This window comes from Schistocerca gregaria, chromosome X (assembly GCF_023897955.1).
Source record: "Schistocerca gregaria isolate iqSchGreg1 chromosome X, iqSchGreg1.2, whole genome shotgun sequence".
NCBI lineage: Eukaryota > Metazoa > Arthropoda > Insecta > Orthoptera > Acrididae > Schistocerca > Schistocerca gregaria.
Genome location: NC_064931.1, coordinates 502405061 through 502423034, shown reverse-complemented (window position 1 = coordinate 502423034; position 17974 = coordinate 502405061). Strand labels below are relative to the sequence as shown.

Sequence of the window (17974 nt, the reverse complement as noted above, 5' to 3'; positions counted from 1 at the left end):
TTGCAGGACATTTAATGTAGTTAAATTTTGTACTGGGATATGTTTTCGGTAGGGGCCGTAGTTTTCGAGTTATTCGAGACAAACATAAAAAATGTGTCTTTGAAACGTATCCCGACTCTCACAGTCAGACCCGAGGAGTGAGGATTTCTAGTCTGCTTTTCATGGCACTCCCCCCTACCACTGTACAAAAACTTACGACTACACGAATTATTTCGGACATTCTACCTTTTTCGGCCTTCACTAACTAGCCTTATTATGCCACTGACTTAGTAAACTGTAAAATTGAGGTTTGTGTAAAGAATACCTAACAGTTTTGTGAATTTTAATAGCATAAAATGAAAAATTACACCGTTGTATACGTCAGGTTTCTGACTACGAAACTATTGTGCTTGTAAGGGTTAAGTTTGGAAAAATGTTACAACGTAATTAATTTTAGCGTAGCGTTTACAAAGTCGCTTTCATTACCCTCAGGTGAACGTTTAAATTAATAATGTTAACGGAATAGCCGACTATAGCGGTGAATTAATAGTCCAATCAACAGAGACTATAAAGGTCAAATATCGGGAATAGTTTGTGTAGTCGGAATTTTTTTTAAGTGGTTGGAAGGAATGCCACGAACAACGTACTACAAATCCTGACTGGTGATGGACGAGTTTGGAGATGGAGGTGTGTTTTTATGTCGCGCTTGTATGTTTTTCTTTAATTACTCGAAAACTGTGACCTCCAGCGAAAGCGCATCCCAGTACAAAATTTAGCTCCATTGAATCCACTACAGAAAGGTCCTATTCATTTTTTCTGTAAGAGTAATAGTCGGAGCGCAGCGAGCGAGATAATATGAAAATCTCGCACGTGGGTTTTTAAGGCCACATTTAACATTGCGAGTTTGCAGAAAACGACAGCGGGAGGAACAGCTTAATTTCCATATATATAGCACAGAGGTTTTCTGCAGAGCGCACGTAAGTTTGTTGAGTGTTTAATGCTCTTAACTCATGTATCAATCGATATAGTGAACTAAATTTATTAAAGGGAACGTTTGAAAAGATGAATATAACGCTTTTTATTGTAGGCCTTGAAATTTTTCACTGAAGTATCCAAGTAAAGTGCTAAAACTAAAAGACAACGTGACCACAATCAGCTACTGTGGTATAAACTCCATTAAGGTGGCCTTCCAGACTTGGCTACGTTTTTATATAGAGCAATACTACGGACCTAGACTACTAAATAAAACGGATTTCCTCTGTTATGGGACATAGGTACAGAGTCATCTACGATTTTTGTTAGTTGAACTAAGTGTTATCTTCCAGCGTATAAGAAAACACTTTGGCAAACTATTTCAGTTGTGTGTACTTCGCATTGTTTAAGAAAACAAGCAAACAACTGAAAAGTTTGATACAATGACGGAGCCTGGCATGAGACTCCCACTCGGCAGTGTTTTCACCACAATAATCGATTCCAGCCGCCTTCTCTTTCCGTTTCAACGCATTTCTTGTATATTTTCGCGAAAAGTTTCAATGCCAACAGTAACAAGCATTCTATCACTTTAATCGCCTTTTCAAAAAGTTTATAATGCCATTGTAAAAGTATACCGTACCATTAAACATTCAAAAAGATATTACCTGCCCCTTTAGCTGTCACATAAAAGAGGCGTTACGTCTGACGTACTCGCCCTGTATGTATATAAATCATTTTGAATAACAACAAGATCTGTGTTTAACATCTTCGTAGTACACATCACGTCAGGGGCTCCAGTACCTGGAACAAATTATCTCATTTTACAGCCACAGTTCGTCAGTATCAGTTTAGAAATCCGGGATGTAATATGAAATCTGGAACTTAAATCAAACACTGCCTTCACGAACAGCTCACATGTCAAATCTACCAAAGTCTCTGTGCATTGTAACAATGTGACACTAAATACGGTTTACAGAGTTTTAGCTTTTAAGGTGTAGCCACAGTACTAAGAGACAAGTTTAGGTCTAGCATTGTCTCGAGCCACCCGGAAAAATATGACATGTCTGTAACACGTGTCAAAGAACTGATTCCTTATAGCTGTCCTAAGGGTTCAAATTTCTTAATATGTAAGCATTATGTTTTTCTTGGCGAAACAACTGTTCGAAAAATTTGATAGCAGAAGTCAACAGAGTCTAAAAAGTTTGGAAAAATTGGATGTGTCGGCTGTTGCAAGCAAATTTTTTCTCAAATTCTGACGGATTACCGTCTTATAAAAGTAAATGATCATTTTTCTCATATGAACTAACAAGCTGCAAATGAAGTCGTATTTGGATATTTCTAACATGGCACCACAGGGGCATAACTCAGCAACATTATGATGTAATCATTATTCTGCATGTTGGAATATCGAACAACTCATTTGAATTATTCAGTGGAATCACTCCTTTATTGATTGGTGGCTACGAAGTGAGAGAGGAATCATAGCTTTCACATTTTTATTTCCGTGAAGGTGTACTGAATAATGACTGCTCTATCTATGTAGCACCAAGATAAGGTGGGATACTGTTAACCTGACACTAAATAAGTGAGAGGTAAATTATGGCAACCAGATAACATTCTTCCAGAGAAGGCTTCCATGTCGGTGTCACTATGTATTATACAAAAGGAAACATGTCTCATTTTGAGAAGGTTAAAGGAATCTGTGTAAAATTTAGAATAGATTATAAAGGTTAGTCAGGAGCAGTTTGTTTGGAAGCAGACGTCAGCGAGTGCAACACAAAGCCGATGTGACTGTAGCTCGTCGCTCTCGAGCCGAGGTACCCGCGTGTCAGGTATCAGTAGGTAGGGGAATGGGGATTCACCAGTGTGGGTGGCTCCACTTCGACCCAGCCCTCCCACCCTCCTCTTTCACGGAATGTTCGGCGTACGTGAATCTTCCACTCAAACCTGTAGTGCGTAGGCTACGCGAGGGTTGCGGGGGCGCAAGAACTGCAGGCGAGAACGGCGGGTGGAGGGTAGAAACGGGTCGCACGCGCGCCGACGCCGCTCGCTGATTGGTCGCCGCGGGCTTCGATAGCGTCCCGGGCGCTCATTGGCGGAAGCGCGGCGAGGCACCGGGGGTGGGGGGCCGGCGTCGGTAGGGGCCGGCGCAGCGCAGATTATAAAACAATTTGGCCGGAGCGGCGGCACTCGCAAGTCGACCTCCGGAGCCGCAGGCGCAGCGCAGAGCAGCCCAGCCAGCCGCAGCAGCATGGTCCGAGCTTGTGCACAGCTGGCGCTCACCGCCGCCACCCTGGTCGCCTTCTGCGCCGCCCTACCGCAGACTGTCATGGCCATTGACTTGAGTCGCCTGTACGGGCACCTCAGTGCCAAAAGGAACGGTGAGCATCTCCCGCGACAAGCACCACAGTGCACCAACAACGCACAGAAACTACGAGCTCGACAATGATGTATCTTACACTGTTGCTCACTGTTTCACACTTTGTTGGTCTGTTTCTTTCCTTTTTTCTTTCCGTTGTCTTTTCTTTATGTTCTCGACGGGCCACCGAGCACGTGGCGACGTCATTTTGCTTTTAATTGTCACGATTTAACGTTTGGAGTGTGATATTTTGTGTTCCATTACTGTCTAATGCCTTTCAGGGTAATGCACACCCTGCGTACAGCACTAGCACGTAAATCTTGTATTACAGGATAGTTGTATTTTTCACCGCTTTGGTATTAAATCCATTAAATATATCGGTAACTCAATAGGACAATCATTATTTAACCGAGATGAGCATTTACCACTGACCGAGTTTGATACACACGCAGATTAGATTCAAATGTCTGTTACTGCTACCAATGTACGCAGGGTATCGACACAATACAGAGATAACAGAAAACATGTCAGTAAATTGTGAAGTCTCCAGTAGCTGTTATCAATTAATCAGCGTTAATCTTTCGTTTCATGTATTGTGATTTGCTCAACTATCATCTTTTTTTCTTTTCTTCTTCTTTCTCTCTCTTTTCACTATAAAATAAAATAACAGAGAATACATTTATATGTCATCACAACAAATTTATATGTACATAACAGATAAAAGTCTTGAAACACTATTGTCACACTTTGTTGCACTTTTCTTGCACCTCACTGCACCCGTACCCGTTACAGCACCTTCTGGACAACGCACCTCACTACGCACCGCACATGTGATCGCATGCATGGGAAATGTCTGCAAAAACGATGTGGAACACTTCGTAATTTATGTCCTAAAATTTAAGACTTTGTTGCATTTAAGAGTATATATTAAGCATTTTGTGCTGATTGTTATCTAAAGAAATTATGATGCACATTGTAAACTGAATATTTTTGATATCTGTTAAGAAAAGCTTTTCGTGTCTGAGAGGGATAGCCTTTTCAAGATGAGTTATCTAAAACCAAAGAAATAGTATAATGCTGTGGCAGTGCACGGGCAAGTACATTTTGTGCCAGCGAATTTGTTGTAAGTAGCAATAACTGAGATCACTGTTTTCAAATCACATGAGACATTTTCGACCAGCTGGACTGTGAATGGAAGAGAACAACAGGTGCTGGAAATGACAGTCTCCTGCCTTTTACATTGGGATGATTGAATTAAGGAGCTGGTCTAGGGGAGAGCTTCGTCTTAAAGCAGATATGAGTTGCTGGATAGCTTGGGAATCACAGCCTCAAGGCGGGGATCGATAGATCCTGGAAAATAACCTGACCCCGGGGATTGCCACGGCGGGAGCAACAGTTGGCCTTCTGCTGGCTGGTCTTCCCGGGCAAGCTCTGGCGTTAAAGTTGATATCCTACTGCCATTCGTTGGCCTACGCCTTTCTCTACAAATTCCCTCATCAAATAGTCCCACTTTGACAGCAACAGTTGTTTTATATGTAAATGACTCCATACGCGACGACCTGGCAACTCTACGTATCTGCATGAATCGATGAGAGGCTTTGATACTCGACGACAATTTGCCAGGTACCGTTGCGTATGAAGTCCGACGTGAAAGAACAAGTACAGAAGCCAAAACTGGTAAGTACGAACCAATATAATTATGAACTACTGGTAATAATTTCTATACTATTACTTTTTACGATGAAGATGAGTCAATAAAAGCATTTAGAACGTAATGTGCTGATAACTGGCCTTCAAATTGAGCACAGCGTACTGTTGCAACGTGCATACTTCGGAGCGTGCGCGTCGACAAACTAGGGTATTATGATAATTGGTCATCTTTGACAAGCCATTCCTCTGATATTTCAGATATCAGTCACTTTTTTTCCTCTCAAAATTTCCTCCTGTAAATTGTAATCACGTTCTTGTACTCGATGAAGCTGTTTTTCCCATCTCATTCTAATACAACAAAGGAAAACGTACTAAAGATAGTGAAGTTAGGATGAGCTTATTCATAATAGGACATTACTTCTCAAAACGTCTCCAGAAAGCTCCGTATCAATATTAATATCTGGTAACATAAAGAATAACCGAAAAATCAATGTCATGTCGCTCATGTGGACGAAGGGTTGGCAAAGATGACGAATTATCAAAACATATGTAGCCAGAACGTATCGGATAACAAATCAGTTCTGCAGAAAACCAAGTGTTACGTTGTAAAATTTGTTTTAGGCGCAACAATTCATTCAAAGCTGTTAGTTAAAACGACGGGTTGCAGTAAGGCCTAATACTTCGGTCAAGCCCACTGAAATTTTATCCTACACTTTATGATGCGGTGAAGGCAGTCGTAGACTCGCGAATAACGATGAAAAAAGTCGCTTAACGTGCGCGTTCTTGGTTATCTGTCTGAAAGCTAGAATCTGCTGTTGGTCTTGGAGGCAGCTGTAGTTTGGACTGCTGGAAAGAAATTCTGTGACCGGGCCAGTCCTGCTCTGCAGGCTTGTCTTCAAGACAGGCATCAATCGTTATCAGCGAATGGCTTCACAGCTCACTGAATAACCATTCTTACATGCAAAGGTATCTCTGAAACATCGAGATATTACATTGTTCCAATCACAAGTCTAACGTCAACTTAGACACTAAATAACTCATAATTGGCCGTTTCCTCAAACAACTAGGTGTGCCGTTTTTTTCAACGTTCCAGTTTCCGTGAAATGTAAAACTTTTCACAATTTTCATTGACGTATGCTTGGTGGAAAAAATAATATGTAGAATAAAAATAATCCTTCATTTTATCTAAGGTCATCATTAAAATCTACTAGTTACATTACAGACGGATATTAGGCAAACAATAATTTCTAAAACATCCATGGGGCTCGATCCGAAACACTACTTACAGCTTAGTTCAATGATTTACTACACCAGCATTTTTTTATTATAATGATCTTTGTTGATCGTCCACGGTTGCTACAGTTAAGCAAGTACCGCGGAACGGGCAGTTTCATCAGCGATGATGAAAAGTCTCACTTTTTATATAGTTCACTTTCGTACAGAATATCGAACACTGATAGAGAAATGATGATAATATCTTCCTTCGTGGTGCGCAGCATTAGGTAGTTTCACCCTGTTTTGCATGCATACGCACCACCACAGGCACTACTACGCACGTACCACTGGAACCCTCCTGGTACATTACGCAAGAATTTGGAGAATGATGCAACCTCTGCTGCAGATTAAAATCCACACTTGATTTATTAACACAATAGTGCTCAGTAGTTCTCCAATAAAATGATCGTCATTTACCTCTTGCACTGGCATGGTTTGCTAAAGCACAAAAATTTATATTGGTAATTTGTTTTAGCATGAATTGCAAAACATTTGCGATTCAAATTAAAAATTCATTAATGGTAGAGATATACATATTTCGTAAGAATAACTGTACTGATTTCATCCAATTGTTTTACTGAAGAGTGCATGAATAGAAAAATTTTAAGAAAGAAATGGTTAAGAAGCGTGAAATTCAATCCTATTTTTCCGTTGGAGACTTTTTTGCAAATCATACAGCTATGTTTCAGTGCGTAATAATCAGATAGCTGCCAATTATGAGAGATTAGAAAAGAACGATGTCATAATTACACTCTATGTTTGAATCATATGGCTCTTAGGAAAACAATAATTTCTAAAAGAAGGACATGTTATATCAATAGCTTAAAAATCAGTTTTATGTTTTCACAATAGATTCTTTTACCGAAGGGACAATAAAGACGATGTCTGTTAAACACTGGGTTCAACAGTGAGAGTGAGTTACCCACAACGCATCTTCTGTATAGCAGATATTACAGGAAAGAGTTCACACTGTGCATAAAACCATGAAATCATTGCGGTTAGCTATACAGGATGTTTGTTTTAACTTGAGACAATAAATATCCCGAAAACGACGTATGGTACCAAAAAACGTTCAAAGGGAAAAGCTAGTACTGATCGAGTGCTTGGGATCCCTATCAGGTCGGATTGAGGGAGGACGCAGAAGCAATTCAGAGGCGGGCTGCTAGATTTGCTACTGGTAGGTTTGATAATCACGCAAGTGTTACGTAAATGCTTAAGCAACTCGGGCGGTAGTCTCTGGAGGTAAGGAGGCGTTCTTTTCGTCAATCGCTACTGAGGAAATTTAGAGAACCAGCATTTCAGGCTGACTGCAGTACAATTTTACTGCCGCCAACTTACATTTCGAGGAAAGACCACAAAGATGAGATAAGAGAGATTAGGGCTCGTACAGAGTCATATAGGCAGTCATTTTTCCCTCGTTCTGTTTGAGAGTGGAACAGGGAGAGAAGATGCTAGTTGTGGTACGAGGTACCCTCCGCCACGCACCGTATGGCAGATTGTGGAGTATGTGTGTAGGTGTACATGTAGTATTAGTAAAGAGGACATCTGTCTGTGCTATACCACTTCTCCGTGGGCGGGGTCAGCTTTGTACGTTCAGATGCGAACTGCCATTTTTTTTCTTTTGCATATTCGGATTCTACGCCAAAAAAAAATACATTTTAGTGAAACCATTGTTTCCCATTCACTGTAGATGGCGCTGTAATTGACAAATACCTGTTTTCACAATTAAGAACCGACGCATTTGATTCTACATTTCATTTACGATGTAAATGTAAACCTTTATGTCCTGCACCTTACTCCACAATAGCTGAAGAGGCATTGACTCGCCATTTGACTGGGCGCTAGATAGGTAGAGGTGGGCCGGTAGCGTGGCCTTCCAGGTCACACCATCTTACGTGGCCGGTTTTTTTCTTGTGTGGGGTATCTGAAGGAAAAACGGTATGCAGAAGTACCTACGACCCGACAGCACATGAGAAAACGTATCAGAAATGCTTGTACAAACATTCCACCAGACACGATTTTACGTTGTGTACATACATTCCAAGCACAAATTAATAAATGCATCGAAATTGAAGGTCACAGTTCGAGCATTTATTGTAAGTTACAGTTATGGTGGGAGACAAGGGGACTCACCCAAATCAAGCACTCGAATGGTGAGAGGCAAGAAGACTTGTCGGTATCAAGAATCCCGATGGGAACAATAAACTATTATGTCCATGATGTTGTTCTTGGATGACGCTAAACGTAGTTTCTAACCAGCTTATTGAAACAGTTAACCATAATGCGCTATAGAATAAAATTTGCTATACTAATGTAAATTTAAAACATAAATATCAGGTGTTAGAGCGCAAAGGTATACATTTACATCGCAAATGAAAAATAGAATCAAATGTGTTGGTTCGTAACTGCAAAAGCAGGCACACTTCATATTTGTCGGTTACAGCGTCATCTACCGCTAATGGAAAACAATGCTTTACATACGCCGTGCATATTTTTTGGCGTAGAATTCTAATAAGCAATGAAAATTGAGTTTTCTATTTGGAAATACAAAACTGACCGTGCCTAAGCACGAGGAGTGCTTAGTAAGTGACCAGTTGTAGCACGGACACATGTCCACTTTACTAACATTAACCTTCCACCTAGAACATTTTTTTCGTCCGATCCGCCGTTTTCGAAATATTTATTTATTCAAGTTAAAACCAAAACCCTGTATATTCGACTGACAGCGCCACATTCTGTGATACATTCCCACCATTATTTGCAGCAGCAACTATAAATATGTTTGCTCCAACTAGAAATCATCCAAGATACCTTTTTGATGTAAATGCACATAGAGAGGTATCAACATCTTAACAATGTTTACTTGTAGTTTCTAAGATTATAATAAGAAATGGATGTATTACTGTTTTAACCATGTCTTTTAAAATATCTTCTATTTGTTCAAGTAAGTAATAATAGAACATTCTGAAAGTTGGATTAACTGTAATAACTTATCAAAATCAACCTTTCCCTAAGTGTTGATGATATATAAAAGCATCTGAAAGTTTCATAATTTCGAACACTCGCAACATCGCATGAAGAAATTTTATTCAGTCCATCATGTAAATATATTTAGTAGAATAATTTTTTACTTGCTGTTCCTTGCGCTCAAGGTTCACCAGAATTTTCTGAATAAACAAGGCTTCTGGATGTCCCACTATAATAATCCTAATTCCCCTCCTCACTTGACTTGTGAGCGTTATCCACTGTCCTTCCTAGCTGTCGCCAAAGATTACAGTGCAAATTGAGTCGTTTATGTGCTCTGTATGCCTTGTGGTCGTGCATTCGACAGAACACAGCTGTCTGCACTTCTGAGATGAGATTTGTAAACCGAAAAGAAGGTCCTTCCGTTTCCCATTCATTGTAAGACATTTTAGGCCGTTTTCGTTGCGTTTTCCGACGCGTTTTAATGCAGTAGCCGTATAATCTACATTTAACTGACCACTGCTAGCAATGTTCTTGTATTTCTGTAACAAAAACAAAAACTGAAGATATTAAAATGAGAGACAATGTAAATCATGGGAACAGGAAACGGTACCATCTCAGATTATGAACTTCACCCGGTTTCTGCAATAGTTCTTGCTATTTCTAGCTTGTAATGAATATACTTAACGCCCGGTCTCTTCCATTTTTAAGCGCCCCATAGCAATTAAGAAATATTTTTCGGCACTGGTCACTCTTTAACCAATTATGTATTTAATGTTCCATAAACTACACAGGGTAAATTTTTATCTGGTTTAGTACCCCGTGTTACCGCTAGCGATCAGTTGTCGGCGGTGGAAACTCTTAAAAATATCGGGAACACCTAACCGTCGAGAATTTCTTGAATGATTCTACGATTCAAAAATCATTATCCGAAGCAGTCACCCAAGCGACAAGCAACCACGACAATTTCTGCAATGTACTACTACATATAGGCATACAACATTTACTGTGGTAGCCGTACATAAATTTTGAAGTTCATGGTTATCACACAAGCTCTACAGTAATGCCAAAACAATGATGAGGCTTAAACAGGTCCTTTGCTGAGATGAAAATCACAACCGGTTATTGTAATAGTAGGAAACGTCTTGTAACGGCAACGTCCATCTATCATTGTTTCAATTATGCAGACATTATTAAAATGCTTACTGGGCGATATTACACTGCATCGGGTTAATTGAAGCGCAGAATAGATTTAACATAGTTAATCTGGAAAGAAAACTGAATTTGTCAATGGAAGTTTAAACAGTGGATTGCAAAGTGATCTGTGCTTTATATAGGACCCGGTACCGGGGTAATTTTAACAGGAAAGTGAAATGGAATACAATCCTTCCGGTCTAGCTCGTTTAAGCATGAATCAAATGAAGTTTTGACTCCGCCCCACTCAGACTAATGAGAGATGCGTGGAATGAGACGTTTTCCATTAGGGCGAAACCTCTGCTTGGGATATAACGCAGTCGGCCGTTGTTCTAGGCTCTTATAAATACGTTCAGAGGTAAGCTACTCTCTCACATTACACAAGCATCCAATTACAGAGCGTTACATTTGATATCTATCATACTGACCTGTATCATTCAATGGTTACGAAGCACCACCTCAGATTGTAGTATCCTGTCTAATATACATGAAATGTATTCGCAGTTGCGTAAGACGGGAAATCCGGGTTCGAGTCCCGGTCCGGAAAAAATTTTCGTTGTCGTCATTCCCTTATACAGCTAATGGTTTAAACAGTGGATTCATGCATTTCAAAACAGCTGCAGTCACCGCAGGGCCTATTCTGCGGTCATGTATGTCCGAAGGAACGTCGCCTCACTCTTTTCAACAACATAGTCACTTCACTACCATATTCCTGTCTTTAAAGTGAGTATTCGAGACGAAGCAAACTTTATCATTTACTTTTAACTGAACGAGTTTAAATACTTCTTAGTCTACGTATTATTGAAAGTTGTAGCTTTTATCATAGCTACTCTGGAGAAAATGCTCTGAATTGGGAGGGGGGGAGGAGGAGGTGGAGGGGATGGGATTTACGAATTAGTGAGAACATTATGAATTAGTCCCTAATAATGGTGCAAACCGAGTCAATGCAACTTAGCTCGACGGACCCGTCAGTATGTATAATGCTTAAATTCAATATGCACTGTTCCCCTCGTTTCTAATAATTAAACAAAGAATTTCTAATAGAGCGTGAGGAGTGATCGTCAGTTATGTTCATAGGACTGCTTTTGAGAAGCCCATTCCTACCTAGAACGACGATGAAAAGTCTGTGGTAAAACCTAGTAACTTAATAGTCAGTTAAATAAGCTTTTGATAAAATTGCTCCAGATCATTTTGCGGATATGTAACTAACATAACCTCCTGCTGCCGTTCACGGATCTAATTTCACTACTTTTCACAAAAAAACATCCGATGAAGAAATGCGTAAGCGGTTCAATGTGGATTTAATATGTGGAATAATCAATTTTAAATTTATGGTTTTAAGTCCTTGAAATGTTTTACAATTTTCATAGTGTTATACGTGCTAAAAGGGGTATATAAAGACATCTGTTACCTATTTAACGTATACCTTCATAGCTCGATAGCGAAAATGTTTTATAATTTTGTGGAATAATACGTGCTTCAATATACTAAATAAGATGAAACTGCAGACAACTCCGCTACGTTCTTCAGCGCCGTTTCCATGTTTTCCGTAGCTCGCAGTAACTATTTCAAATGTGCTTTGCTGCTGACATCTAAATTGCGGACTCTAAGTAAATAAGATGCCTCAGGAGAACACAAATTTCTACAGAAAATTAATGTCCGCTTGTGCGTCTGTTGCGCATATAAAATTTATTTGTGCTTTCATTGTGCAAAAATCATTGTAAAGTGTCACATTTATATGATTTTGGACGTTTAAAGAACTGTAAGTTCTTTTTTTGTACTTTCATTCTTATATTAAATCCTGTTTTCTAAATTAATTTTATATATCCTCAATACCATTATCAGGGTCATTGTTGCCGAAGTATCATCGTAAACATTCTTTCGCAATGTTTCACACAAATGTATTTGATGTGTCGAATACATGAAGACGTAGCGCATGATATCAGAGAGCATATCATAGACCGCCCAAATATTCATGTTGAAATCTTAATTTCCTTGCTTTGTCCTTTAAGTCCCAACCGTTATCTTTCAATTCTCGTTCAGGATACAGTTATTTGTATCTCACTTCCTTCTCTAAAATCTTTAGTCATTCTGGGAGGAGATTCTAAAATGAAGAATGCGAGGTATTCTTTGATATTCCATGCAGGTGCTTCGACGTCATAACGCTGAAATGGGTGTATTTAAAAAATATATATATTCTACAAGCTGTTCCCTGTTTTCCGATTATTTTTCTTTTCAATTTACTCTGTTCGCGCCACCCGTCACGACGCCTGAGCCTCGTATATATGTTGACTGTTGATCATTGTTCACGAAGAGTTATGGCTGCAATGTTTCAAAAATGGGAAATCCTCGAGACTAGAGTAACATTGTCCCAAAAACTAAGTGATCTCCACTACTGATTGCCGTGAGTTGAAAGTTAATCCACCAACACAGAAAGAATTGTGATAGCTAATCGCACGTGACAGTGTAAGTAAAAGGCAGAAAATATATATGCATGTTTTTTCATCATCTGTAGTTAAACTGTGCATAACACAGGGGTCTCCAGAAATGATGATACATTTTGAAGAGAACAGAAACTGCTAGCAGTAAATAAAAAGTTTAAATGAGATCCTGACTGTGAAAAATAACTGTTACAGAATTCCTAGATCATGTTTTCTCGATTCGTCTAAAGTTGCGTGGACACTCATCTTGACAAAGTTCTTTAAAAGTTAATGTTTAATAAACTCGTAATCCAGCGCAACAGTCGCAAGGAAACAGCAATATTCATGAAATCCAGCTTTTCAAACAAACTGAAATCACGGACCTAGAGCAAACGCTCTGCCTTCAGATTACCAGGTCAACTTGAATCGTGTAAGATCCTTTCTGCATGGTTTATAAAGAGTTACTTGTAGAATAACAGAATAACAGTAATTCCATGTGAAAGAAACCTCAAGTTTCCCTTCTTTTCATTATTTCGGAAAGTGTATGAAACTGCACACCAGAGGCACGTATCGTACTATGAAAAATAGGTAGATTGTATCCTACCTAACTGTGGTTGTAGGCATTGCAGGAGACAACACGCTTCATTAGAACAATGTTTCAGAGAATTTTTTTCTCGTTTGCATAGGCTTATTTTGTGATACTTCGAATGCAGGGATCGTTTCTTCCACTATGTCTGTTTTCTTAAATCAAATTAGCAAATTATCATTAACTTCTGTATTATTTCCAGTTTTGAATTTGAACGTTTTAGTCATACTAGAATATTACAAATAGCAAGAGTCAGTAGGATAATGATACGGATATACTGCAATACTTTGTGTTTGTCTCATTTACACGTAAAGTGTGCAATACATGCTTGAATATTTAAGTACCACATTTGGTAACTTCCTAATGAAATGCAGCGACACATTCGCCCCCCCCCCCCCCCCGGCCCCCCCATAAAAAGTGACAAGGCTATACGGGTGAGTTCTCAGCACATGTATATGCGTTTTAACAGACTGCCTTATAAGGCAAGATCCTGTTGATCGAGGCGTGTTATTTTCTTAGTGATACCAGGAAACCAGCATACCCAGTAAATTATAGGAAGACGTAAAGTTTCCCGACAGTGATCAATCATTTCCTATTTTACTGAAATTACAACCAGAAATGAACACTATGTTCAGTGTACGACAAAGTGTTAAGCCAAACAGGGGATGAACCACAGAAACTTGTCTACTATTTCAGCAAAACAGAAACATGAACCACATGTTTACACAGTATATGATATGTGGGAACAGAAGAGGAAACCGAAGCAATGACAGTTGCAACATTTCGCTTTCCCTCATCGACAAAGACGACGTGTATATAAAAATCCTACAGCTAAATTCCTTTACAGAGTTACTGCTGGTTGCATTATTCCATAGACTACAACATTTTAACATGTCGATATACAAGTGTTGAGAAAATGTAATTCTGTTAGCAACGTGTGTAGTCAAGAATATATATGAATGAAAACCAGTCTAAATCGGATACGTGTCTGCTGTGATACATCCAATAATATTTGTTCCAGATAATATTCAGTTTACGTCACTCTTTTGAGATATTATAATTTATGTGTTTCGAAAGTTTTTTATTCGTTGCCTCTATCATGTAGTTTGTCAACATTTTAACATTTTTGTAAACAGGTTCCGCATTGAGCGGGATTTTGATTATGTGGGCATAAGATCTAAATCATTTTGTGGGTCTCTCAACCCGTCTTATGGACTTCTGCGGGAATTCCACATGTGAAGCGGACGATATTTCTTTCGCTGTCCATGGTATCATCTATGTATATATTATATGTCCTTTAATCATGGGCATATATAGCCATAAACCTTTCTTTTTTGTTTAATACAGATGATGCTCTGATGTAAATATATTGGAAAAAAGAAGCAAAATCACGCAGTAGCGGTAAACTCACAAACCGTGACTGAATTGAACGTAAGGCGGTAAATCACAAAGTCACTTCACCGTATGAGTAAACTGACATTTTTCAGTTTCTGGTGGAAAAAGATCTAGTTTTTACAATTAAGATGGGATGAAAATGGCATCAGCATAGCTCCTACGTTAATTTCATATTTATTAATTTACGATACAAAATTTCAGATTAATTAGACTCCCTTTCATTAATATTTTGCCGAGAAATGGGCATCGCTCAGTGGGAAAGTTAATGTCACAGTTCGTTTATATTACACATCTGTCCTTTATTACCAGTATTCTTTCATTTTAAAAAATAACTTTTATTGCCTCACTCCCTCTCTTAATTGATTTTTCAGATACTGTTAGCGCAAAATGTTTGCGTGTACCTTGCACATACATGCAGGACCGAAACTCGTCCCTTTTAATTATCGTCATATTGTCTATGTAATAGAGTTTCATTTTCTCTTCACAACAAGCTTACACGCGTAATTCAATTATACAGTTTGCAGTGCTAACAATTCATATTGATTACCTTATGACGCTACAAGGGGGAAGCTGTCCCTTAATCAGATACGGTGTAATTTATCAGCTGCGCCTGATAATCTAATTCTTATTGCTGTTGGCTCGTATTCCTCACAGCTATATGGAGAGCTCAGCTGAGGGTACAATCTAACTTCGTAAATGCCCCTTACGTAAATTTGTATCCCTGCGTGTATTTCAACCAGATTTTTCGTAATTGGGAATTGGGAATGCCATTAATTTAATCTGGAAAGGAACAAACGAACAGTGTTTGAATAAAAGTGAAAGGCGTTTCACCCTTCACGATTGTGAGTTGTTGTCGCAGAACCCTAACACTTCATTCATTATTTCCTTCTTGCTCCTTTGATACTGGGGTTGCTAATTTCTTGTGTGTTCGGAATAGTACGATAGTTCTGTTTCTTGAAATGCGCGAGTAAAGCTACGTTCCTAAAATGAAAGGTCTCCTTTTTTCTTTATTGTATACAGTATCTAACATGACGAACAGCTAAACTTTCTTCACAAGAGGGACACTGATTTGTGGCTCCTTCTACGCTTTTTGACGTGAATGTGGGCCTGGATCGTCCATCGAGCCAGGATCCTCTGACCGAGTGAGGTAGCTAATCATACAGGATCGTCATTCGGAAAGAGCCGAACTGAAAACCCGTCCGACCATCCAGATTCCTGTTTTTAGTCTTCTCCGTCAATCGGTTAAGCTGAATAATGGGAAAGTTCCCAGAATGAGATTTTCACTCTGCAGCGGAGTGTGCGCTGATATGAAACTTCCTGGCAGATTAAAACTGTGTGCCCAACCGAGACGCGAACTCGGGACCTTTTCCTTTCGCGGGCAAGTGCTCTACCATCTGAGCTACCGAAGCACGATCCGTATCCTACCTTCCAAACTTTACAGAAGCTCTCCTGCGAACCTTGGAGAACTAGCACTCCTGAAAGAAAGGATATTGCGGAGACATGGCTTAGCCACAGCCTGGGGGATGTTTCCAGAATGAGATTTTCACAGAAGTAAAGCAGTGAGTACCGGGCGTGAGTCGTGCTTCGGTAGCTCAGATGGTAGAGCACTTGCCCGCGAAAGGCAAAGGTCCCGAGTTCGAGTCTCGGTCGGGCACACAGTTTTAATCTGCCAGGAAGTTTCAACGGGAAAGTTGCTTCAAGAAGGTCGCCGCCAATTTCTTTCCCCATACTTGGCTAGGCCATGTCTCCTCCATCTCTAACGTCTGTCGTTGATGAAACGTTTAATTCTAATCAGCCTCCTCTGTCATCCTTTCCAAGCCACTGACAAATGTTCTCACCGTTTCCATCTCACTAAGAGCTCTCAAAATTTGTTCCACTTTCTTAGGTGCCCTGTCAGTTACCTGTGGAAAACATTTTCAGTGAGATCTTTTACCTTAAGAGATTTGGCAAAATATTCTTGTTCAAGTCCCCTCCCAGCACGCAGTTTTAATCTGCCGGAAGTTTCATAATACTGTACACGTCGTTCCAAACTGAAAGATTCATTCTGGAAGTAATGTTTCACATTCGGTCAGCGTAAGGTAGAGCGTCTGCGTGTTGGAACACGACAATGGGACAGAATTCTGTTACTGCGCTCGATACTGCTAGAAAACATCACATGTGACACAAGAGGATTCAAAGGAGTTTTGGTCAACAGTCTGGATTTATTACGATTTACTGATGCTGTAGATAAAAACCTGTAATTAAGGAACATCATACACACGAATGTGATATGCTGTATTTGGTACATTTCTAATTAAGTTTCTAATAAGACAGTGCACACTCACATGACGCTCAGAAGGGCCATCTTCTCGGGGAATAGCATAAAATTCTTCTTGTTTGACGTGCCAATTTGCTATACACGTCGTCGAGAGAATGTATATGTCTTCTGATTGCTAGTCTTCTGCCATTAAATTTATATGAAACGCAAGTTTATCCAGTGAACCAGGTAAACAACAATCCTGATACAACCCAAAAGCTTATTGATGCGACATAATATCAGTTCATAGAATGTGAAGCGACTCTGATTAAATAGCGGTAATTTTATAGTTATTGTATCAAACGTTAATCCTTTATTTATATTCCCATTAATAATTTTTGGTGTCATAATCAGTTTCACTCTAAATATTCCCACGATGTTGCAATTTATTTCTGTATAAATGTATTTGTAACTGAATAGTGCTTGTATAATGAAGTATGGGCCAACGCGAAAAATCTTTAAATAAATGAAACAGTTTAACTATCACACACGTCCTCAGGGTATTATAATAATCCCGTCGGAGACTGCTGATATAATAAAATAAATGGCGCCTAAGGCGATTAGAGCTTCCCGGCAGAAGGGGCCCGGGGACAGTCAGCGGTGAAGTATGTGGCGAACGCATTAGCTGATTGAGTTAATACATCGCAGCCCTCTCCGACTTGAGTGGCGGTTAGGGAGACGGCTCCCCGCCTCTCCCTTCCAAAACCGATGTGTCAGACGTTCAAGTGTTTGACAATTCCTATGTAATAGAACACTGAACAATTTCTCTGAAGTCAACCACAAACGACGAAGAATTGTGTAAAAAGTAGTATTCTTTCACCACGTGATAATTAAAATCAATAGGTTTCAAAAATGATTACTATCACTAATAACAGTAAAGGAAG

At 39.5% G+C, this 17974-nt stretch overlaps 1 protein-coding gene across 2 annotated transcripts in view; it reads left to right on the top strand.

Moving 5' to 3' along the window:
* Positions 1 to 2894: 2894 nt before the first annotated feature.
* Positions 2895 to 17974, top strand: part of LOC126298687 (IDLSRF-like peptide) — a 220634-nt gene continuing 205554 nt past the window's right edge. Inside the window, exon 1 of one of the 2 annotated variants that reach the window (XM_049990125.1) lies at positions 2895 to 3332. In XM_049990125.1, coding sequence (XP_049846082.1) covers positions 3203 to 3332 — 130 coding nt within the window. In that variant the 5' untranslated portion in view covers positions 2895 to 3202. The remainder of the gene's footprint in view (positions 3333 to 17974) is intronic. The other variant, XM_049990124.1, reaches the window with a different exon arrangement.